Source organism: Dendropsophus ebraccatus, chromosome 10 (genome assembly GCF_027789765.1).
Source record: "Dendropsophus ebraccatus isolate aDenEbr1 chromosome 10, aDenEbr1.pat, whole genome shotgun sequence".
In the NCBI taxonomy this organism is placed as follows: Eukaryota; Metazoa; Chordata; class Amphibia; order Anura; family Hylidae; genus Dendropsophus; species Dendropsophus ebraccatus.
The window spans coordinates 11,277,098-11,301,878 of NC_091463.1; the positions used below are offsets into that span (position 1 = coordinate 11,277,098).

At 42.0% G+C, this 24,781-nt stretch overlaps 3 protein-coding genes across 5 annotated transcripts; 1 reads left to right on the forward strand and 2 right to left on the reverse strand.

The window, feature by feature from the left end:
• Nucleotides 1–3,663: 3,663 nt before the first annotated feature.
• On the reverse strand, nucleotides 3,664–10,965 carry LOC138766364 (extracellular calcium-sensing receptor-like). Its single transcript, XM_069943941.1, has 8 exons — nucleotides 10,911–10,965; nucleotides 10,458–10,570; nucleotides 8,268–8,290; nucleotides 7,266–7,554; nucleotides 5,541–6,377; nucleotides 4,944–5,168; nucleotides 4,726–4,849; nucleotides 3,664–4,565 (listed from the first exon to the last, which is right to left on the reverse strand). Exons 1-8 carry the CDS (start codon nucleotides 10,963–10,965, stop codon nucleotides 3,664–3,666), a joined length of 2,568 nt encoding a protein of 855 aa, XP_069800042.1.
• Nucleotides 10,966–11,560: 595 nt separating this feature from the next.
• Nucleotides 11,561–20,830, reverse strand: LOC138802734 (lysozyme C-1-like). Of its 3 annotated transcripts, none has more exons than XM_069986355.1 (5): nucleotides 20,741–20,830; nucleotides 17,460–17,563; nucleotides 14,566–14,724; nucleotides 11,930–12,008; nucleotides 11,561–11,730 (listed from the first exon to the last, which is right to left on the reverse strand). In XM_069986355.1, exons 2-5 carry the CDS (start codon nucleotides 17,554–17,556, stop codon nucleotides 11,664–11,666), a joined length of 402 nt encoding a protein of 133 aa, XP_069842456.1. In that variant the 5' UTR covers nucleotides 17,557–17,563; nucleotides 20,741–20,830; the 3' UTR covers nucleotides 11,561–11,663. The 3 variants fall into 3 exon arrangements, with proteins under 3 accessions (XP_069842456.1, XP_069842457.1, XP_069842454.1); XM_069986356.1 differs by lacking the exon at nucleotides 20,741–20,830 and adding an exon at nucleotides 17,824–17,901; XM_069986353.1 differs by lacking the exon at nucleotides 20,741–20,830 and having other exon boundaries at nucleotides 17,460–17,727.
• A 381-nt stretch (nucleotides 20,831–21,211) lies between these two features.
• LOC138803066 (immunoglobulin lambda-1 light chain-like) lies at nucleotides 21,212–24,044 on the forward strand. The gene is made up of 3 exons (XM_069986896.1): nucleotides 21,212–21,324; nucleotides 21,937–22,290; nucleotides 23,080–24,044. The coding sequence occupies exons 1-3, from the start codon at nucleotides 21,276–21,278 to the stop codon at nucleotides 23,406–23,408; spliced, it is 732 nt and encodes a 243-aa protein (XP_069842997.1). The 5' UTR covers nucleotides 21,212–21,275; the 3' UTR covers nucleotides 23,409–24,044.
• The last annotated feature ends 737 nt before the right edge of the window (nucleotides 24,045–24,781 follow it).

Here is a 24,781-nt window from a genome sequence, read left to right on the forward strand (position 1 = left end):
GGGGGTTTTCTTTATATATTATATATGTTCGTCAAGTCGTTGCGATTACAACGATATGTAACATGTATAACTTTTATTGTATCTGATGGCCTGTAAAAAATTCAATCCATTGTTAACAAATATATGTTCCTTAAAATCGCTCCATTCCCAGGCTTATAGCGCTTTTATCCTTTGGTCTATGTGGGGTGTCATTTTTTGCGCCAATCTATGTACTTTCTATCGGTACCTTGATTGCGCATATGCGACTTTTTGATCGCTTTTTATTACAATTTTTCTGGATTTGATGCAACCAAAAAAACCACTTTGGGATTTTTTGGCGCTTACGCCATTTACCGTGCGAGATCAGTAATGTGATTAATTAATAGTTCGGGCGATTACGCACGCGGCGATAGCAAACATGTTTATTTATTTATTTTTATTTATAACATTGGAAAAGGGGGGTGATTCAAACTTTTATTAGGGGAGGGGGCTTTTTTTTTATTAATAACAACACTTTATTTTTTACTTTTACACTTATACTAGAAGCCCCCCTGGGGTTAGGGTTATTCCCCCTGGGGTTAGGGTTATTCCCCCTGGGGTTAGGGTTATTCCCCCTGGCGTTAGGGTTATTCCCCCTGGGGTTAGGGTTATTCCCCCTGGGGTTAGGGTTATTCCCCCTGGCGTTAGGGTTATTCCCCCTGGGGTGAGGGTTATTCCCCCTGGGGTTAGGGTTATTCCCCCTGGGGTTAGGGTTATTCCCCCTGGGGTGAGGGTTATTCCCCCTGGAGGACTTGTAGTATAAGCACTCTGATCTCTCATACAGATCTATGCTGCGAGTGCCAAGCTGGGATCAGCGCCATTACGGCGCTGAGCCCGGACGGAGGAGGATGTGTGGAGCGATCCTCCCCACTAGACACCAGGGATGGCTGCATTTAAGTAATCGGATGCAGCTGTCAACTTTGACAGCTGCATCGGATTACTGTATTAGCGGGAACGGCGATCGGACCGTGCCCGCTAATAGCTGCGGCCCCGGGCTACAATCGGCACCGGGGACCGCGGCGGTTCAGAGCGCGGCTGCCGTGTGGCCCCGCTCTGAACACATGTAGGCGGCCCTGGACCTACAGGTATACCTGTAGGTCCAGGGTCGCCAAGGGGTTAAAGGGGTAGTTCACAATAAAAAAATTCTTTAGTACTTATCACTTGCTGTATGTCCTGCAGGAAGTGGTGTAGTCTTTCCTGTCTGACACAGTGCTCTCTGCTGCCACCTCTGTCCATGTAAGTAACTGTCCAGAGCAGCAGCAAATCCCCATAGAAAACCTCTCCTGCTCTGGACAGTTCCTGACATGGACAGAGGTGGCAGCAGAGAGCACTGTGTCAGACTGGAGAGAATACACCACTTCGGCTGGAGTTGTTTTCTGCTTGATCACTGTTTGGAGCACTGGGGGCAGGACCAAGCTCCCCAGTTTGATGATAACCCCCCCTTAGTGACGCATCTTTATTAGAATCCAGCAGGGGTTATTGTCACACCCCGGGGGTGCTGGGCCTGCCCCCAGGGGTCTACGTTTTGAAAAATTAATCACACCACCGGGATCCCCACACCGATTCCGGGCAGGAACAGCAAAAAACAAAACAAAACAAAAAAATTTCCGTACTGGTGATGCTTTACATTTGCTTTATGGATTAGATTCATAATATGGATTCCTAAAATATTTAACTATCCCTGTATTACTCTGATTGATAACACCCCAAAATGTATAAGGAGGCATGGGTGGGGGGGAGAAGGGAGGGGGTGGGTTAAATAATCATATTTTTGTGATGTATAACTATGTCTTTTAAAAAACTAAAAAATGTACGCATATTTTTTCCCTAAAATTAGTATTTTTATTAGAAGTTTTATTATCAATAATAGACATTTACTTAAAGGGACCCATGGACAGAATGGTACATAGTATTATCACCAGTTCTAGGACAAGACAAATATATTGATGAAAATTTTGCAATAAATAACATGGAAAATGATTATTGTTCTATTTACCTCCTAAAACACTTAAATAATAGGTATTGAAATAGTGAAATGTAGAATGAAGACAATTATTATATTATGATGTAGGAAAAGACAAGAGAATCCTACTTATCATTATTATAATTCTGTAACATAAGATGAACAAGAAGCTTAGCAGCAAAACGATTTGTACAATAATAATTATAATATAATGATAATAATGATTTGTATAGTTATAGTTATGTGATTTGTATAGTTGTATTATAACACTAGTACGACTCCCATCAGTATAGTGGCAAAAAATCTCTTTGCCGTTCAACGCTTAAAAGTCCTGGATCTCCGGTGCGGCCGTGTCTACTACTGCTAATAATAATAATAATAATAAAAAATAATAATAATAATATAAGACAAATAATGCAAATGATAGAAACAGAAATAACAGCATCAATTAGAATTCTAATTCTAGTAATAAACATACAACTCCTATTCCTATTAGAATTAATACTATTTTTCACTATTATTTTACTACTATTTTATTTTATTACTATTCTTCTTCTTCTTCGTATTATTATTTCTTTCTTTAACGTTATTAGTAATACTGTTGTTGTTATCAGTATTTTTTTTTTTTTTATAGTAATGATTACTGAACTAAGTATTTGTCCAACTTTAGTAATAACCCCAGTAATAATAGTGGTGAAGATAATAATGTTAATAACAGTATTACGAATAACCTTAAAGAAAGAAATTATAATTATACTAGAAATCAGAAATAATAATAATAATAATAATAATGTAACATAAGGACTTAGTCTTATAATTAATACAAGTACAGATATCTCCTCGATGATGATGATGGAACCGCCTATCATCACGCTAGAATCTATATGCAGCTTCTCCAGTTTCCTCTCCCTTCCCTTGTGCGGTTTTGCTCTCACGCTTCACTACATACAGACAACTGTTCTCCTCAATGTGGCCGCTTCCAGCTGCCGATCGGCCTCCAGAGATTATAAAACTACAACTACAAACTTCCCCAAAATGAACGTCTGGTTCCTTCTTATACTTGTGTTTTTTTTCTCATTACTATTACTATTATGTCAAAATTTTTCAGTTAAGGGAGAAGTCCAAGCAAAGCTATTTTTTAAGAAGTACTGTGAACGCTCTTACCGCCCCCGCTCCAGCGCTGGTGGCAGCATACCGCATTTGGTGTATATGACACCACAGAGATATTATCAAAGGCCTAAAGGGTGACAGCAGTGCCTATGTCTTCTATGGGTGCCGTATTATAATGCTGTACAGCTAAAAATTTATACATGGTTGTAAATGGGTCGTGTGTGAGGCTTTATTCCTTATACCTGCTAGTCGCTTTAGTTCAAAAAACAGTTTTTCAGCAGTAACTTTAGTATTTTTACATTGATGTCGCTATATAGTGTAAGTCTGCGTTTAGTTTTAGTTCTTTTTATTACAATAATATTAAAGAGTTTTCTGATGACCCTCAATATCCCAATCATTTTCCTGCTTGGCTAGTTACTGTTATCACAAATGTACATTTTTAAGGTTTTTTTGTTTGTTTTTTTACAAAGTACTCGAATTGTTCTTTTTATGATCTTTAGTGCCTTCTATTTTTCAAAATATAAAATCCCCAGGATGATACGTGAAAACGTTACCAGCCTAACTGGTTCATGTTAACGGGACTTTGACATAAGATATTCTTTTGTGTTCATCGATGGCCTCAGGAGGATTATGTAACATTTTGGGCCAAATATACAACACAAAAGTCCAAAACTAGACAATAATATAGCAAAAATCTCAACAGCTACAATGTATTTGCCCTTAGTACTGAGATAGGCGGGGATAAAGGTCGACCAGACACTAAGGAAGGTCAACATGCTGAAGGTAATGTACTTGGCCTCGTTGAAGCTGTCCGGTAAGTTCCTGGCCAAAAAGGCAACAACAAAACTTATTGTAGCCAAGAAGGCCAAGTATCCAATGGTGCAGTAGAACATAACAACCGATCCCTCATTGCACTCTAAGAGAATAACGCCGGTCAACAAATAATGGTTATATTCTAGATATGGAGGAAACTCTATCTGCCACACCAGTATAATAAGCACTTGGACACTGGTGGACGTAGACACAATGAGAATGGCCGTCTTGGACCCAACCCACATCCTCAGATTACTGCCAGGTCTGGTGGCCTTAAAAGCAATGACTACTATGATGGTTTTGGCCAGGATGCAGGAGACACATAAAGAGAATGTAATACCAAAGAGAGATTGTCTAACAGTACAGGTTAGCTTGACTGGGCAGCCGATGAACATCAAAGAGCAGAGGAAGCAGAACATCAAGGACAGCAGGAGGACGTAGCTGAGATTACGGTTGTTGGCTTTCACCACTACAGTATGCCGAAATTTAAGAAAGACACTAAGAACAATCATTGTGGTTAGAGAGAAAATGATGGAAAAGAAGGCCATCACCAGTCCTAGGGGTTCCTTATAGGAGAGAAAGTCAATGATTTTAGGAAAGCATTTAGTTTTCTTGATGTTTGGCCACTGGTCTTCTGGACAAGGGTAACAGTCCAGAGAATCTGGAATACAATAATGTAAAAGTGTCAAGTTTGTATTGTGTCCATGGCGTTTCCTATACAGTATATTCTACAATTATTTACACATGTCCCATAATCAGCCTACACTTTTTATTTTCTAATTTAGCACAATGCCTTGAATTGAGCCACGACTATGACTTACTTGTCTGGTTGGAGATCATCCCATCTGGACACTGAACACAGTCAAAGCAGCAGACAGGCTGACCTTTTTGTTGAGCCTTCCTATAGCCAGGAGGACAATTATCACTACAGACTGACGGTGGAACCTTAGAAGACGACATGGAAGAAATAGAAGATCCTTAGTGGTGCTGGCCTGTCAGTTCACAAACCTCTATAAACATTAAAGAAAACAATGGTTACCATGCCACCTCCTCCTGCCCACTGGATGGCGCTGACATTGATGACAAGTTTTTGCCCATCACTAATGTAGTCATTGAAGGTTCCTACTTTCCTATATTGACCTTTTTTACCTTCCAGATTCCAGTTTAGAATATCAAAGTAACCATAAATATCTCCTTTGGCATCGAATGACACTTCTTCCTTGGCCGTGTTGACAAACTTTACGCTCTTCAAATAGTGAAGAAGCTGATGAAGAAAGAATAGCGTTATAGCAGTAATAAAACATAGATAAGGCATGTAGATAATGGCAATTGTCTACCTTCAATACCTTGCTTGGCCAACAGGTATTCATCCCAGTTCCCCCTTCTTATGGTCCTTTGAAATTCATCATTGTTGGCTGCACCTCCCCCGTTTACATAGAAAAATGCGTGGCCAATGATGATTTTAATGTCTACACAAAGAATCTGATTAGTCAGCTAATTAGCATTTTATCATTTGTCGACTGATTGCTGACCCTTTTACATGGGCAATTTATCGGGAATGAACTGTATGAAAGCTCAGTTGGCCAATAACTGACTCCATGAAAAAAATAATTGATGTTTATGATGGGTTTCTTACCTTCCATGGTTGTATGTTATACTTATCACCACAGGAGCTCCCAGAAAGTGGTCCTTTCCCAGGATTGCAGGATAAGAGACTGTGCAGAGCATGGACAATGGCATAGAGAGCGTTGTGAGCCATATACACTCCCTGGGATGTGGGATCATTGAATTCTATAATGTCACTGGTTACCAGCTTTTCCGATCCGGTACAAGCCTGGCTGGCTATATCTACTGCAGATGATGAGCTGAGGTTACTCATGGTTGGCCACTTACAATTAAATGTTATCTCCCAATACTGCAGAATAGACAACACTCCTGGGTATGTAGAAGGTTTAAAACTTTGAAGGAAAGAAGAAAAATTTGGTAGAACCTTTCTACTTTTTGCAATCCCAATGGAACCATTCAGAAGAGTCCAAAAAACTGTCTGGAAAAAGACTGGAGATGTGTACCAGGCCTCAACACCCACCCATATTTTACCACTTACATTCTGCCGAACAACCTCCAGAAATATGCTATAAGCCTCAGGTGGAGAGACAAAAAGAAAAACTGCAGAGGCCGTCGACTTCTGGACAATCTCTATAATTTTTGCCATTTTCTGGGTGGAATAATCTAAGGTGATTGTTTCATAGAAAGCGATACACACCCCGCTTTCACTTGCCTGCTTTTTAAGGGCAATCCCACCATGGGTTCCGTATTCTGTTGAAGAGATGAGTATACCTATCCAGGTCCATCCAAAAACCTTGCACAGCTCGATTAATGCTAGTGGCTGGCTATCAACACTGACCATGGTCCTAAGAAAGGAAGGGAACTCCAGTTTGTTGCTCAATGTTGGTAGAGATGCAGCATAGCTAACCTGAGGAGAAAGCATCCTACATCGTGAAGATTGAATCAACAGAGGTGGACACAAATTTGCTATCTATAAAAACAAAAATATATATAAAAAAAAAAAAAAAGCAGGGAAAATGTCTGCTACTGGACCATCCACCAACTCCTTTAGTAAGGGGATAAGGTGTGTAGCAGAAGAAGACCATCCCATTTGGAGCCTACTTCTGTATCTATGGTTAGTATAGATGTTGGATGGAACTTCGGACATTAGAAGGAGTCTAAAGGTGGACATATACCTTTATAAGCTGTCAACCAAATGATTGTTCGGCTCACAGCTATCTCTCCTTTTCACCCTATGCACGTGAATGTTCTGGTCAGCTGAATGAGGGAAGCAGAGGTGACCCCCCCCCCCCCCCCCTGTTAGACTGCTCTGGTGATGGCTTATCTCCTAGAATAAATGGGTCAATCAGTCCAATATGGCTGACCCATATTTCTCCGAACATCTTCTGTTAGGGGGAAATTGGGAAGCCCATTAGAGGGTTGGTCCATCCCACTGAAATCAGTGTTGTTGAATTAATTTTCACTCTTGTGAATTAGTGCCCCTGGTCAATGACTAGCATATTTATGTTGTCTTTGGCATCCAGCATGGGTATGGTTCTGGTAATATTGATTGGACTTAGGCTTGAAATCATTCAGTGAAGACATCAGTTAGGATGCCTCCTGTCATATTTATGAATTTGAGAGCTTAAATTTAAGGCTTTGGTTAATTAGGTTATGTTAAAGGCCTTCTCCATAAGAAAACCCTGATCATAAATGATCTTCCACCTGCATTCAAGCAAATTTGGTGATCATGGTGACCACCAGACCATCGTGTAGTCGTCCTGAATTTCTGCATACTTACATTACATATACTTACTTGTGGAACTCTCCATAGGCCAAGTATCCTTGCCATAGCTACAACCAAACTAGATAAGGGATCTCCAATGACAGCAGGCACCCAGGGTTGGGTTCCACACTTGTAGTTTGGGATTGGCCTTTGACCACCTGAAATAACTTGCATCGTTGCCACAAGAGCTGATGCCTCATTGAAACATGAATCATACATCTTGAATCCCAGTGTGATGTTTGGAAGAATCGAGTTTTGATTCATCTCCTTGGTGGCAAATAGTAAAGCAAGAATTGACTTATATTGGTCCCGCCTGAACCTGAGGAGAAATGATACACAGAATGAAGTCATTTTTAAGGGGTTTTCCAGAATTAGAAAAACATTGGCTGCTTTCTTCCAGGATCAGCGCCACAACTTTTTCACTGTCTTTACTAAATTCAATAGACCTTCAAAAAAGAACCACACCCAAAAGGGCCTGAAATAGAATAATGTACCAAAACGAAATGATGGACGTTATCTGGAACTCAAAATGACGAAAAGAAAAAACATCATGTGGAAATAGCCATTTACTGTGGATAGTGTATTGAAATCCAGACCTGTAATATTAAAAATAGCTAAAAAAAAAAATAACAAAAATACAAAAAAAACAACACGAATATCTCTAACTTTGCTTAGTTTTCAATTTCTTTGGTGAGGGATCCAACAGAATTGAAGTTTGGTAAAACATAGTATATAGAAAATGTATGTTATATTTTTTTTGTATTTTATGTGGTTTATAGCATAATAAAATATTATAACTGAATTATTATTAATATTATTATTATTATTATTATTATTATTAACAACAATTTATTTACAGACCTATATTGTATTTGTGATTTTTTTATTTTGTATAATTTTTTGTTTTTTATTTTGATGTTATTTATCTAGAGGTTCACAGTGTAATCTGATGTTGTTGATGTATTGTCATGTACTGCGTTCATAAACTTGGGCTTTATATACATTTCATGTCAGGAAACCATAAATACTTACATGTCACAATGAGGGGGCTCCGGCTGAGAAGTGAACATAACATGAGGATTGACTGAAACTGTATTTATGGGGCCAATCAGTCCCAGCATTATATCTCCTTCCTCACTGTATTCTGTCAGAGGAGGGATGGATAAGAGGCATCTAGATGACTGGGTGTCAGTCTGGCTAAGAAGTAAGGTCAATATAATCAACGGGGAGCAAAATCCCATCTTATTCTTCTATAGACTGTTAAGAAATAATGGCATGTTTTATTAAAAAAAGGTTTGTATTTCAAGAAAATTAAAGTCGAATGTAAAAAAAATAAATGAATCAGGATGAAGATTTGACAGCTGATTTCATTAGATTGATTTAAAATAAATTTAGTCTGAAAATTGAAATTTTAGTTCTAATTTCTAAATTCTTGGAAAATAATTGTAATTCTATGAAAAGGATAAAAAATCAACACAGAACTTGCCTTCCTGAAGAACTAGCCCATAAAGGGTTCAGACTCTGATGTAATGCTGATGAGAGGGCTCCCTGGAAACTTTTCTGACACAATTTATAGTTGTGTGGTCTGTAGGGACACTGTCCCGGGGCCTACTGAGGTTTCTTTTCGTGCCTTATTGCAGATTTCCATTTAATAGCCACAGTTCTCTTCCACTATATAATTAATATAATTTATTGTAACCATTATAATTTTTGACCTGTAATTATTTTGCGCTGACTGATTTCCAGAATATAAGAGTACACCGTATAATTATAATTCACAGGGGCCATTTATTGACAGGCCTCAACTTCATCCCAAAGGTTGACACCAGGTGTATGGAAAATGATCAGCAATGAATTGGTTTAATAGATATGTGCAACTTTCTGAAATTTAGCTAGCATGCTTGCATTATATTATAATTATTACCTCAGGGATCCCCTGAATTAATATGTCACTGACATGGCTTACCGATGCAAAATCTATAACTAAACTCAATATACTATACACTTCACATCGGCCACTTAAACATTAAATTGTCCATATATTTATAAATGGTAAGTAGACCACTTGCCTGCTATAAGGCCTATAGAGGGAGAGGCCCAGGCCTGGTTGATTCCATCGACTTTGTTATTGGGTGGCAAGAATCTGTGCCACTCCTCTAGAAGGGAATTGCACTGTTACGGGGTCTGTATGTGCTGGTGATCCACTCATGCCAATGGGTACAGCCATCAGGTTACCCTACTGCATAAGCTGCTGCTCATGCTACTCCTTGTTCTCAACACAGTCTGCTGCCTCTGGCTCTCTACTTCCTATTGGGCCTGGGTGTGCATCCAAACTTGTCCCTTACCAATCATCTTGAATCACCTGGTATATAAGGCAGCCGCTCGACCCCCCCCCCCCCCTCCCCGCTTCATCTTGCCTGAGCAAAGCTTCCAAGTGACCAGTACCTCGACCTGCCTCTGCCTGTCCCATGGTGCCTTGCAGAAGTGTCACTTGACCCACTGGGCAAGCTACCACACACACCAGGATACTCACAAGATACTCACAAGAAAATGGAGGGCTAAAAAGTGATAACTAGGACGTTACTTAGCCAACACCCTCGTAAGTGGTCCAAAGACAAACTGGTTGGGTTGCACAGTGGATCCAGGCCCATTGCCTGTCATCATTAGCTCACATCGAGGCTCTGGGGGGTAAATAGTAAAACTAGACCCTACTAGAATCTTTGCTATGTGGCTCACTGTTTTCTACATATGTCACTAAATCGGAAGTTGGAGTTATAGCCAAACTTTGCTAAAGATGGTTGTTTCAATGTTTCACTTGCTTAGGTGACCATTATATGTCATCAATGGCAATAGAAGCTTATTGCCTACTCAAGATCTGATGAAAATTCTGTTACTTTGTTTTCAGTGCTCTTCTAATTTGACAAAAAAAATAGTAAGGTAAATAATTTAACCTAAAGTCAATCTTGAAGGGGGTGTTTACTTTGGAAAAAGTAGCTAGTCACAAGGTGTCCTGCAGCTAGGGTTGCCAGCTGTAATCTGGAGAAGGAACCCAGCAGTGTTTAATTTTTCTGCACTGCCACCCCAGGAGAAATTAGGTATTACAGAGTTTTCACTGAAACAATAGGGTGTCTATATAATTCACATATACATTGGGTCCTTCAGTGTGAGATATATTTTATATAGTCACTAGCCTTTTAGTAAATGGAAGACCACCCTTCTAACCTTTTCGTTCAGGAGTCCTGCAATAGGCCGCCTTTCTGGTACATAGGCTTCCTTCTTACCCCTTGCCTGATCCTCCTGTTGCTTCCTTTTCTCTTGACGGAGAGTCACAGTGTCTATGACGAGAAAAGAGGAAGGTCAACCTGACCTTCGGCCCCTATCTTCACTCCAGTGGAAGCTACAAGGGCTCCAATGAACCTTTCTTTATCAATATAATTGAAAGCATAGGATAGACATCACTACATATATAGAGCAGGGCAGGTCTTAGGGGAGCGCAAGCTGTGTGGTTGCACAGGGTACATCAGTAGCCTTTTGTCAGGACTATATCTTTGCGGAGCTTGATGCGCCCCTCGGCTCGTGCTGTGCGGCCAAGAAGGCGCTGATTGTCTTGAGTTTGTTCTGTTTTTGTGTTTTGTTTTGCATTAGTTTGAACACTGGTTTATTTTGTCTGCTTACTTGATTTCATGGACACACCCAACTTCACCTGCTGAGTTCTGTCTGGCCACTTCATGGTTAATCTTTTGTTTTGGTTCTTACTGTGACTGTCAGGTGTCTGTGGTTGGAGATCAGGGGGATGGTCCACTTGTTTTCTGGACCAGACCTCCTATATTACTCTCCCAGTCTGCATACTTCTCACTGGTTATTTAGGTTTCATACTCTGGTCCCAGCTCCCCCTGTCTATTCCTGCGATCCCGTCCTAATTCCCTCTGCTTGCTCGACTTTGTTACCCGACCTCTTGCTTCACTTTTTGACTATCCAATTGTTACCTGATTTTGTACTGCACTGCCCGTATGGTTCTGACCTTGCTTGTTTTACTATCCGATATTGTGTTTGTTTGTCTGTTTTGTTCTGTGTGCACGTATCTAGTACAGGTAACGTCTTTGTGGTTGTCCACAGCTGCCTAGGGCCGTTTGAGGCAAGTAGGTAGGGACAGTTGGTGGGTTCAGTGTCAGGGCTCACTGTAGTGTCTTGTCCCTGCCTCCCTGTCCCTGACACCCCTGCTGTAGGGGCCACCACTGATGGCCTGTCTTTAGAGCACTTTCAAGAGTTTCTTTAAAGAATTCAGCCAACAAGAAAATGAGAGAGGCGAACAGAAGATTCTCAGCGAAGTCTTTATTCCTATCAGTTATTGTTTAATATGATTCAACCATAATCTGTAGAAATATGTGGATGTTTTAAAGGCACCGCCATGGGGTCTGCGTCTCCTCCTCACAGGGCACACCCGCTGACAAAGCTGCTTACGTCCTTGTTCTTGCAGTTGTTGTTCCAAGCCACCCTTCAAAGAATTACAGACATGTGTAAAGCTGACACTTCCAATCTACTGATCTCATAGCAATGATTTATTGTTGGATTGATGACCATTTATTTACTATAATGCCATCCCTACAGGCCCTAATTGGGAGTAACATGAAAAGGGGACTGAATGGGAACAATTCTGATAGAAAAACAAGAGAAAAAGTTTCAAAGAGACTTACCAGGCTCCCATGCCATTGGGATCTCTGACAACTCTTTTGGCGCATGTAATGTCGTCATTGATGTCGTCATTCATCAAACCTTTAAGAAAATCACAGTAAGTTTAAGCATATCCTGTGTGCTTGAGAGTTCAGTAGTCAATAAAGCTTAAAGGGGGATGCTATCCTTAGTTATTTACAAGGAATCATACAATATATATTGTACATCGTGAGATCGATCATAGTGGAAGGTCAAAAGGAAACTATTCCCAATATTAAAGAGAAATTAAAGTTTTGAATAAGTTCATTTTTTGGGGGTCCTAGCTGTGGGTTAGGTGGACCGTTCCATGCTCTGTCAAAGGGGTTACTCCAAGATACAAAGTGATTCCCTATACACAGGGTAGGTTATAACCAGATGATTGGTGGGGCCAGGGGCGGTCTTGGCATTTCTGCGAAGTTATGTCTGGGGCCCCCCCTTGACACGCGTTCCAAAACAATAGACCGCTGTGTGTTGCCCCCAGTAGTATATACCCCTTGTGCGCTACCACCAGTAATATATACTCCTTGTGTGCTGCCCCAAATAGTATATACCCCTTGTGTCCTGCCCCCAGTAGTATATACCCCTTGTTTGCTTCCCCCAGTAGTATACAGACCCCTGTGTGTTCCCCTAGTTATATATAGCCCCCCCGTGTGCTCCCCCAGAAGTATATAGACCTCCTGTGTGCTGCCCCAGTTGTATATAGACCCCCTGTGTGCTCCCCCATTAGTATATAGGCCTCCTGTGTGCTCCCTCAGGGGTATTTAGCCCCCCTGTGTGCTCCCCCACTTGGATATAGACCTCCTGTGTGCTCCCCCACTTGGATATAGACCCCTGTGTGCTCCCCCACTTGGATATAAACCCCCTGTGTGGTTCCCACAGTAGTATATAGACCCCCTGTGTGCCCCACCAGTATTATATAGACCCCTTGTGTGCTGGCCCAGTAGTATACAGACCCCTGTGTGCTCCCCAGTTATATATAGACCCCCTGTGTGCCCCACCAGTAGTATATAGACCCCTGTGTGCTCCCCCACTTGGATATAGACCTCCTGTGTGCTCTCCAAGTTGTATATAGACCCCCTGTGTGCTGCCCCCAGTAGTATATAGACCCCTCTGTGAAGCCCCAGTAGTCTATAGCCCCCCTGTGTGCTCGATCCTGTTATATAGCCCCCCTGTGTGCTTCCCCCATTTATATAGACCCTCGATGTGCGCTCCCCCAGTTAAACAGACCCCTTTGTGCTCCCCCTCCAATATAGTATATAACACAATAATACAAACACTTATACTCACCTGGGTCCGGGCGTCTCCTCTTCTCTTCACTCTTGTGGCCGCAGGAAGGGTTTTCCCTGCGATCACAAGAGGCTGCACTCCCCTTGTCCTGGGGCCGATGCTCCAGTGATGTCAGTGGAGCGCCGGCACCACAAGGACAAAGCTGCCACTTGTGACCGCAGGGAAAACCCTTCCTGCGGCCACAAGTGGAAGGGGGCCAATGTCTCCCGCCCTGTCAGTGCTGCTGCATGTAACTATGAGCGCTCATTACGAGTGCTCATACTTACAGTTCAGATGGCAGCAGCGAGCGGGGCAGCGGCCCTGTCCAGTGGTCTTGAGCACAAGAGTGGAGCGTGGGGGGCCCCCCTGGATGTTGGGGGCCCCAAGCGATCGCTTGGGGTGCTTGGTGCCAAAGACCACCACTGGGTGGGGGGGGGGGGGTCCATCTGCTGGGACCCCAACAGATCCTGGGGGTAGGGTATTAGTCCTCCATTCTTGGGATCGATGGGGGGAAATAGCAGGGACTAGTCAGACCCCACTGATCAGTTAGTTATCACCTGCCTGTAGATAGGCAATCATTTTGGATCTTGATCCTTTCAGCATTGTGGTACTAGCCCACTGTACTGGCTGAAAGGCAGTGGGATGTCTGCAGCACTGCCTGTTCCAGACCAGAAAATTAAAGGGGTTATCCAGCACTACAAAAACATGGCCACTTTTCCCCCTACTGTTGTCTCCAGTTCAGATGCAGTTTGCAATTAAGCTCCATTCACTTCAATGGAACTGAGTTTCAAAACCCCACCCAAACTGGAGACAACAGTAGGGGGAAAGTGGCCATGTTTTTGTAGTGCTGGATAACCTCTTTAAAGCAAGCATGCGCTGGGAGAGTAGCAGCAGCAATGAAGCCAAAGGTTGTTTTTTATTTTTCATGGGGTCTGCTACTATATGGAGACTGCACATGCAGCGCCTTCTACTATAGGAGATACTATATAGGGGCAGAACAAAGGGGAGCACACACTTAAGGGGATGCACAGAGATTGGACCTTTACTATAGGGGATGCACAAAAGGGTCCATCTATTTTATGGGGACTGCAGAGAGAGGACTACCTACTATATGGGGGCAGCACAGATGGGGTCATCTACTATATATGGGCAGCATAGATGGCACCATCTACTATATGGGGGCAGCACAGGCAGGACCATCAGTTATATGGGGGCAGCACACATGGGGCCATCAATTATATGGCAAGAGCACACATTGGGGTTATCACACAGAGAGGGCCATATATTATACAAATATATTATAAGGGGGGCTTCACAGAAGGGGGCATCTTCTATAATTTCAGTATTTACTCACTGCTACAGCTGATGCTACAAGCAGACACGGCTCCGGATGTCCTCCCATCATTACACCACCAGTAGCTGTTTATCTGGAAGATTCCATAGTCCCGGCTCCATCCGTTGTCGTACTGTGCATTGGTGGTATAGCGGCTTTCATAGTAAGCCATACACATCCCTTTTAAAAGAGAAAATGGATGTCAGATATGTTGGGTGACCTCAGCAGATCATCTGATCATCTGACCTTTGGGGGGGGGGGTTTAGTGACAAACTAAGCTTTGACTGTCCATGTGGTGCCAACCTGAGCTATGGCTGTCTTTATGGTGCCAACCTGACCTATGGCTGTCTTTATGGTGCCAACTTGAGCTATGGCTGTCTTTATGGTGCCAACCTGACCTATGGCTGTCTTTATGGTGCCAACTTGAGCTATGGCTGTCTTTATGGTGCCAACCTGACCTATGGCTGTCTTTATGGTGCCAACTTGAGCTATGGCTGTCTTTATGGTGCCAACCTGACCTATGGCTGTCTTTATGGTGCCAACTTGAGCTATGGCTGTCTTTATGGTGCCAACTTGAGCTATGGCTGTCTTTATGGTGCCAACCTGACCAATGGCTGTCTTTATGGTGCCAACCTGAGCTATGGCTGTCTTTATGGTGCCAACCTGACCAATGGTTGTCTTTATGGTGCCAACTTGAGCTATGGCTGCCAATCAAATTGTCAGCTGTCTCTTTGGTGCCAAAGTGTCAGCTGTCTCTTTGGTATAACATTGGTCTCTTTGGCATAACATTACCTCTGGAGCCAGTGCCCGCTCACCTCTTGACAAAGGCAGGTTAGGTGCCAAAACATGTTGAGGGTTAAGAGTAGTATTTTTACTATATATGCAATCTAGAGAGTCTGGAACATCTAGTGGATCTAGACCGTAGCTAGACCGTGGTCCACCATAAGTGCGGGTTGGTTGCCGTCAACAGATCCTGATCATCCACGATCAGTGACATTTATTACGATACCTCAGGGTGTTACGACATTTTAGATATGTGTGTTTCAATCAAATATTTCGTTTTTATGGGGCCGCCTAGGTGGTCTTTACGTATTGTGTCATCCGACACAGACAGAGACATAGGATGGACGTCTATATGCAGGTAGTATGGTCATAGGATGGACGTCTATATACAGATAGTATGGACATAGGATGGACGTCTATATACAGGTAGTATGGACATAGGATGGAAATCTATATGCAGGTAGTATGGTCATAGGATGGACGTCTATATACATGTAGTATGGACATAGGATGGACGTCTATATACAGGTAGTATGGACATAGCATGGAAATCTATATACAGGTAGTATGGTCAAAGGATGGACGTCTATATACAGATAGTATGGACATAGGATGGAAATCTATATACAGATAGTATGGACATAGGATGGACACCTATATACAGGTAGTATGGACATAGGATGGACGTCTATATACAGGTAGTATGGACATAGGATGGAAATCTATATACAGGTAGTATGGTCAAAGGATGGACGTCTATATACAGATAGTGTGGATATCTATATACAGGTAGTATGGATATCTATATAAATGTAGTATGGACATAGGATGGACACCTATATACAGGTAGTATGGACATAGCATGGACGTCTATATACAGGTAGTATGGACATAGGATGGAAATCTATATACAGGTAGTATGGACATAGGATGGACGTCTATATACAGGTAGTATGGACATAGGATGGAAATCTATATACAGATAGTATGGACATAGGATGGACGTCTATATACAGGTAGTATGGACATAGGATGGAAATCTATATACAGGTAGTATGGTCAAAGGATGGACGTCTATATACAGGTAGTATGGACATAGGATGGACGTCTATATACAGGTAGTATGGACATAGGATGGACGTCTATATACAGGTAGTATGGACATAGGATGGAGATCTATATACAGGTAGTATGGATATCTATATACAGGTAGTATGGACATAGTATGGACATCTATATACAGATAGTATGGACATCTATATACAGGTAGTATGGACATCTATATACAGGTAGTATGGACATCTATATACAGGTAGTATGGACATCTATATACAGGTAGTATGGACATAGTATGGACATCTATATACAGGTAGTATGGACATCTATATACAGGTAGTATGGACATCTATATACAGGTAGTATGGACATAGTATGTACATCTATATACAGATAGTATGGACATCTATATACAGGTAGTATGGACATCTATATACAGGTAGTATGGACATAGGATGGATAGCTATATACAGGTAGTATGGACATAGGATGGATAGCTATATACAGGTAGTATGGATGTCTATATACAGATAGTATGGACATCTATATACAGGTAGTATGGACATCTATATACAGGTAGTATGGACATAGGATGGATAGCTATATACAGGTAGTATGAATGTCTATATACAGGTAGTATGTACATCTATATACATGTAGTATGGACATAGGATGGATAGCTATATACAGGTAGTATGGATGTCTATATACAGGTAGTATGGACATAGGATGGGCATCTATATACAGGTAGTATGGACATCTATATACAGGTATTATGGACATAGGATGGATATCTATATACAGGTAGTATGGACATCTATATACAGATAGTATGTACATCTATATACATGTAGTATGGACATCTATATACAGGTAGTATGGACATCTATATACAGGTAGTATGGACATAGGATGGATAGCTATATACAGGTAGTATGGATGTCTATATACAGGTAGTATGGACATCTATATACAGGTAGTATGGACATCTATATACAGATAGTATGGACATCTATATACATGTAGTATGGACATCTGTATACAGATAGTAAAGATGAGGAGGGCCGTATACATACAATTTGCCAGGCTGTAGCCATTGTATCCATCGAGCCCGGCGTTCTTCAGGGCTTTGGCCAGCTCACACTTGGTGAAGACCTTGGCATCGCTGGCCATGAAGAAGCTGAGGAAGAGGAGGCAGAAGAGCTTCATGGTGCTGGCTATTGGCTTAGAGGCTTGCAGAGGAGCGCTAGTCCCAGGACGGGGCGGCCTTTATATGCGGAGGGTTTGTTTGCACCTTTAAGAACCCATTGACCTGCTGCATTATATAAGTGTACAGATAGCGGCTGCTCCTGTCTATATGTCAGTGGGAAATGTCCCAGATTCTCTATAGGTGGTGACACCGTGTACTGGGCCTATAGCGCCCTCACCTGCTGCACTTACCTATACTTATCAATTAGGCTCTCTGACCTCCATATAGCTCCAGATTCCCTAATGGATGAGTATGGACGGTTATACACATCATAGCCAGACAAGCGTGCCGTGCAGGAGTCTGGGAAAGCTGGGTAAGGATGAGTATGGATGGCTTTATACATCATAGCCAGGCAGATGTGCTGTGCAGGAGTCGGGGGAAATCTGGATGAGGACGAGTATGGACGGTTATACACATCATATCCAGGTAGATGTGCCGTGCAGGATTCGGGGAAAGCTGGGTGAGGATGAGTATGGACGGTTATACACATCATATCCAGGTAGATGTGCCGTGCAGGAGTCGGGGAAAGCTGGGTGAGGATGAGTATGGACGGTTTTACACATCATAGCCAGGCTGAGGTGCTGTGCAGGAGTCTGGGAAAGCTGGGTGAGGATGAGTATGGACGGCTTTACACATGATAACCAGACAGATGTGCCATGCAGGAGTCTGGGAAAGCTGGGTGAGGATGAGTATGGACGGCTTTACACATGATAACCAGACAGATGTGCCGTGCAGGAGTCTGGGAAAGCTGAGTGAGAATGAGAATGGGTGGCTTTAAACATATCCAGACAGACTTGCCATGCAGGAGTCAGGGAAAGCTGGGTATCGGCTTTGCCAAACACATCTATGACCATAGAGATTATGGATGTATTGATATATTGTCTGTTCTATTAGATTACATTGATCCCCGGCCATTGTCCGTATTGTAATGAATTATATTCCGGCGCCATTGTGGCTTCTAAAGAGACTTTCCTGTAACCGCAGGAAACAACATATTGTGGCCGTGTTTGCGGCTCCGCTGTGTTATCATCCTCAGTATAAATAACAAGAAAACAAGCAACGGCCGAGCGGCAGCAGCTGCAGACTACCACCCCCTTCCTCCTGCCAGGCTGCCTGGGAAACAGACATTTGTCTACAAGGACTCAGCCTTGACTCCATCTATGAATGTGATCAGACGGGCGAGGGACGGGTGAGTGACGGGCGAGAAGATTATATCATTCTATTACACTACTACCCCCAACATGGCCATAATATATTCTATTATACTACTACCCCCAACATGGCCATAATGTATTCTATTATACTACTACTGCTCCCAACATGGCCATAATATATTCTATTATACTACTACCCCCGACATGGCCATAATATATTCTATTATACTACTACTCCCAACATGACCATAATATTATTCTATTATACTACTACTACCCCCAACATGGCCATAATATATTCTATTACACTACTACTGCTCCCAACATGGCCATAATATATTCTATTATACTACTACCCCCAACATGACCATAATATTATTCTATTATACTACTACTACTCCCAACATGGCCATAATATATTCTACTATACTACTACTACCCCCGACATGGCTATAATATATTCTGTTATACTACTACTACTCCCAACATGACCATAATATTATTCTATTATACAACTACTATTCCCAACATGGCCATAATATATTCTATTATACTACTACTGCTCCCAACATGACCATAATATATTCTATTATACTACAACTCCCAACATGGCCATAATATATTCTATTATACTACTACTCCCAACATGACCATAATATTATTCTATTATACTACTACTACTCCCAACATGGCCATAATATATTCTACATATATTCTACTATACTACTACTACCCCCGACATGGCTATAATATATTCTGTTATACTACTACTACTCCCAACATGACCATAATATTATTCTATTATACAACTACTATTCCCAACATGACCATAATATATTCTATTATACTACTACCCCCAACATGGCCATAATATATTCTATTATACTACTACTCCCAACATGACCATAATATATTCTATTATACTACTACTCCCAACATGGCCATAATGTATTCTATTATACTACTACCCCCAAAATGGCCATAATGTATTCTATTATACTACTACTACTCCCAACATGGCTATAATATATTATACTACTACAACTCCTAACATCCCATAATATAATTATATTACACTACCACCCCCAGCATGGCCATAATATATTCTATTATACTAATAATACTCCCAACATGGCCATAATATATTCTATTATGCTACTACAACTCCTAACATCCCATAATATAATTATATTACACTACTACCCCCAGCATGGCCATAATATAATTATATTACACTACTACCCCCAGCATGGCCATAATATAATTATATTACACTACTACCCCCCAGCATGGCTATAATATATTCTATTATACTAATAATACCCCAACATGTCCATAATATTATTCTATTATTCTACTGCCCCCAACATGTTCATAATATAATTATATTACACTACTACTCCCAAAATGGCCATAATATATTCTAATGTACTACTACTTCCAACATGACTGAGCACTGGGCATTAACATCTCAGTTCTATTATACAACTATTTCATTATGCTCTAAATATAGAGCACTACAACCCCCAGCATGATCCAAGCACTGGATATGACCATAATACAGTACTATTATACAGTGTATATATAGAGCACTACAACCCCCACCATGATCCAAGCACTGGATATCACCATAATACAGTACTATTATACAGTGTATATATAGAGCACTACAACCCCCACCATGATCCAAGCACTGGATATCACCATAATACAGTACTATTATACAGTGTATATATAGAGTACTACAACCCCCAGCATGATCCAAGCACTGGATATGACCATAATACAGTACTATTATACAGTGTATATATAGAGCACTACAACCCGCAGCATGATCCAAGCACTGGATATGAGAATGGCTTAGCAGACACTATTACACGATAGGCTGTGATACCCCCCCCCCCCCCCCCCCCCTCAGCAGGCAGTATCACACATGATAAGCTTAGATACACGCCTCTCCAGACACTCTTGTTATTTCCTGCAGTCGGTGCGTTTCTCCCAGTGTTGTGAATGTTCTGCGGTTTAGGGACCGGTCACAGTCCCCAGCTCCTAACTGCTCATATCCTGTGTGGCCTCTGGTGCCCCCTGCTGGCCGGCCTGGGACAGGCACCAGTCTCCTCTTCCCATTGTATCAGGTATTTCCTAGTCCTGTCATTGTGGATGGTTTCTAGGTTCCTATAGCCCAAGGTTCCCCAGCCTGGGATTCCTTATAATGCTGCAGAACTACAACTCCCACTAGAGGCTGTCAGCACATGATGGGGATTGTAGTCTTGTAACAGCTGGAGAAGCACAGGATGGGGGACACTGATATAGCTCATAGTTCCATCCTGAGCCCCCTCTCCAGGACCCTGTAGGGGAGGCATACTGGGGATCTGGGTCTGTACTTTACTTACTGAAGATTTTTTATTATTTTTATCAGTTTCCAGGCTTCAGATTTATATTCCCCGTCTACAGAACCAACCAAAAAACTACTGATCCACCAACCAGCCATGAGGTGTGCCGCCATCTCCTGCCTTCTGATGTGTCTGTTCTATCCTGGTAAGTACTGTATAGTGACAACCGGCCCTGACCCCGCCCCCCAATGTAAATGTAATAACTCTGCTGACCCCGCCCCCTCTAATAATAATGAGATGACTCTGCTGACTCCACCCTCTAATGATAATGAGATGACTCTGCTGACCCTGCCCTCTAATAATGGGATGACTCTGCTGACCCCGCCCCCCTAATGGTAATGAGATGACTCTGCTGACCCCGCCCTCTAATAATGAGATGACTCTGCTGACCCCGCCCCCCTAATGGTAATGAGATGACTCTGCTGACCCTGCCCTCTAATAATGAGATGACTCTGCTGACCCCGCCCCCCTAATGATAATGAGATGACTCTGCTGACCCTGCCCTCTAATAATGAGATGACTCTGCTGACCCCGCCCCCTAATGGTAATGAGATGACTCTGCTGACCCCGCCCTCTAATAATGAGATGACTCTGCTGACTTTGCACCAGTCTACACAGACAAGCTATTGGTGAGCTGCAGAATACAGCACATGCCTACAGGATGTGCTCTGGAATATTTCCGGATTCAGATCTGACAGCAGATTTGCACGTCCTGTGCTGATCCTTCCCTCTAACACTTCTGGTTTCTGTTTTGCAGGCGCCATGCAGGTCGGGGTTCACCAGCACAGCCATGTCTCTGTACCAGACGGCAGTACGGCAGAGCTGGCATGTCACCTGGATGGCGGCAATATCCAGGATTTTAATATTCAATGGTTCAAGCAATTGGGGAACGCTGCGCCCATATTTCTTCTCGCCCATGCAAATGACTCCAGCATCCAGTGGTCCGCCACATCTCCGGGACGTTATCGGCCAATCAGGAACAGCAGCTACACCCATATCCTGCAGGTGGCGAATGTTACCGCCCAGGACAGCGCCCTCTACTGGTGTCTACTCACAAGGAACGACTCCTATCCAGTGTGGGGGGACGGCACGCAGCTCAGTGTGTATGGTGGTAGGTATCACTGGGCTTAGATACACTGGCTCAGCTGACAGTATCACACATACATAGATATAGTTGCTCAGCAGATATTATTAGGAAAGGCTAAACAACACCAGCTAAGCAGATAGTATCATGCATGATAGGCTTAGATACAGGATCTCAGCAGACAGTATCACACATAATTGGCTTAGATACAACTGTTCAAATCAGACATGTTCGGATTTCACAACTTACTGGTCAGAATCAGGAATAATAAACATATCTATAGTGCTCAGCAGATGGTATCACAAATAAGATACTTAGATACACTGGCTCCAAAAACAGTATCACATATGAAAGACTTACATACCGTGGCTTAACAGGCAGTATCACACATGATAGATTTAGATACTGTAGTTCAGCAGACAGAATCAAACATAATAGACTTGGATAGTGTGGATCAACAGAGAGTGTTACATGAGCAAGGCTTAGATTCATCAGTTCAGCAGACAGTATCACACATAAGTGCATGAAAAACTTAAAAACACAGGTTTGTATCACACATAATAAACTTAGATACATCAGCTCAGTAGCTCAGTGCCTGGAGATCATCGTAAAATGATGGGAGTTGTAGTAGTTGAAGCTGAAAACAATGATCATCTGACGTCCTTGTGATTGCGGAATACACTGCAGTTAGCCTTTCTTACCACTAGAGGGCCCTCAATACCCCATGCTCCGTCATCTTTCATCTCCGCACATATAACAGTCATAGAGCAGACATTGCAGCCAGATAGAATTCTTCTCATTTCTCATATTTTGCAGGTAAAGATGTTCGGGCCCCAACCGTGTCGCTCTTGAGCAGTCAGGACTCTGTGGATGACTCCGGGCTCCTCTATGTTGCCTGTTTGGCCAATGGTTTTTATCCTTCAGTGCTGGAGATTACATGGAAGACTGAGGGGGAACCTTTCCAAGGGGACATTACTTCAGGACCCTTTCTAGAAGAAGGAGACAATGTCTACAGTATAATGAGTATCCTAGAGGTCACGTCACACAACAGAAGAAATCTCTTATCGGTTACTTGTGAAGTTCGTCATGATTCCTCAAGGACTATCATCCACAAAGGTCTGCATCACTGTCACAGAGACATATAGACACATTTCCAACCTCGACTACTCCACTACAGGGATTACAAGCTACAGATTATGTACATGGACTTGAAAATATGGACAGTGCATTGTGGGAACTGCTATGGGATCTACCATAGCCCCTGACAATAATTCAAGTATCATTGCAGCTAAAGTTTTTCTTACATGTTTGATCTGAATGAATTGTCTGTGTCCTCTAACCGATATTAGCCTTGGGAGAAGTTACATGTATTGTTCTTTAATGAGGTGCTTCGTCCATGGTAACTCATAGCAAAATCCAGGTGCAGTATATACTACTATTTCTGTACACCTTATAGCTGCACCTCAGTAAGTATCAATGTACAGGTTCCCTACTAATTAAATACATAGAACAGGAAGCTACCATTTACATTTAAGGTACAGTAATGGGTCCTTACATAGCCCCTGCAGAACAATATCAAGTAATTGCAATATAAATTAAGCAGAGCAATAATCAATATATTATTTACTACAGTATGGACTACTGCATCCTAGTCGACTTTGTATAGCATAAGAGTTGTCTCTCATTTCTAATCATTCATTTCCATAAGGGTTCTGGTTGATATATGTGTGCATGTTAAATTAAACAAAGTGCCTGTGTTGGTATTATATGGATCTGTATGTTATTATTGTACATTTGAAGATCAAATAAAGCAAAGTTCTATCTGGGCACAGCTATAGGTTCTACCATAACCCTTTACAAGATCAAATGTACCATGTCATATAAGGTTTTTCTCAAATAATTTTGAAGTAAGAAATTGTTTATGGTCTTCATTATTGGGTCACAAGACAGGATACCCTGACATAATACCTCCTCCTATGATCACTACTTAATTCTACAGTTGTATCCCATTATCCATTACTGCATGGATTTAATGAATTTAGGGTACAGCGATGGGTGCCACCAGAACCCCTAAATTGTCTAGAATAGAATGTTTTAATTAACTTATAATTATTTATTCTTATTTGGAGTATAAAGGGAGACAGAGTACAGATAAGTACAAACATTGCTTCCAAAAACTATGATGAACAAGGACAAACCTGGTAAACTTGCTAGGCCTATATTTATATGACCTGCAGCTTTGTATGTATAGTAAGACAAATACATTTTTGTATTGCATTTGGTTAAATGCAAACAGGTATTTCAGCCCTTGTGTAAAAACAAGTTTGGTGCCAGGCAGGGTGAAATGGAAAAAAAATACTTACCTGACTCTGGTCCCCCGCAGCTCTCATTTCACAACGTCTTGTCCCTTAATCTCCCTCCAACCATTGACAGGGTAACGCTGTAGCTAGTGGTTGGCTGTGCGGACAGTGCAGGTGCGGACCCCAAACACAGGAAGTACTCTACAACAAGACTGTCT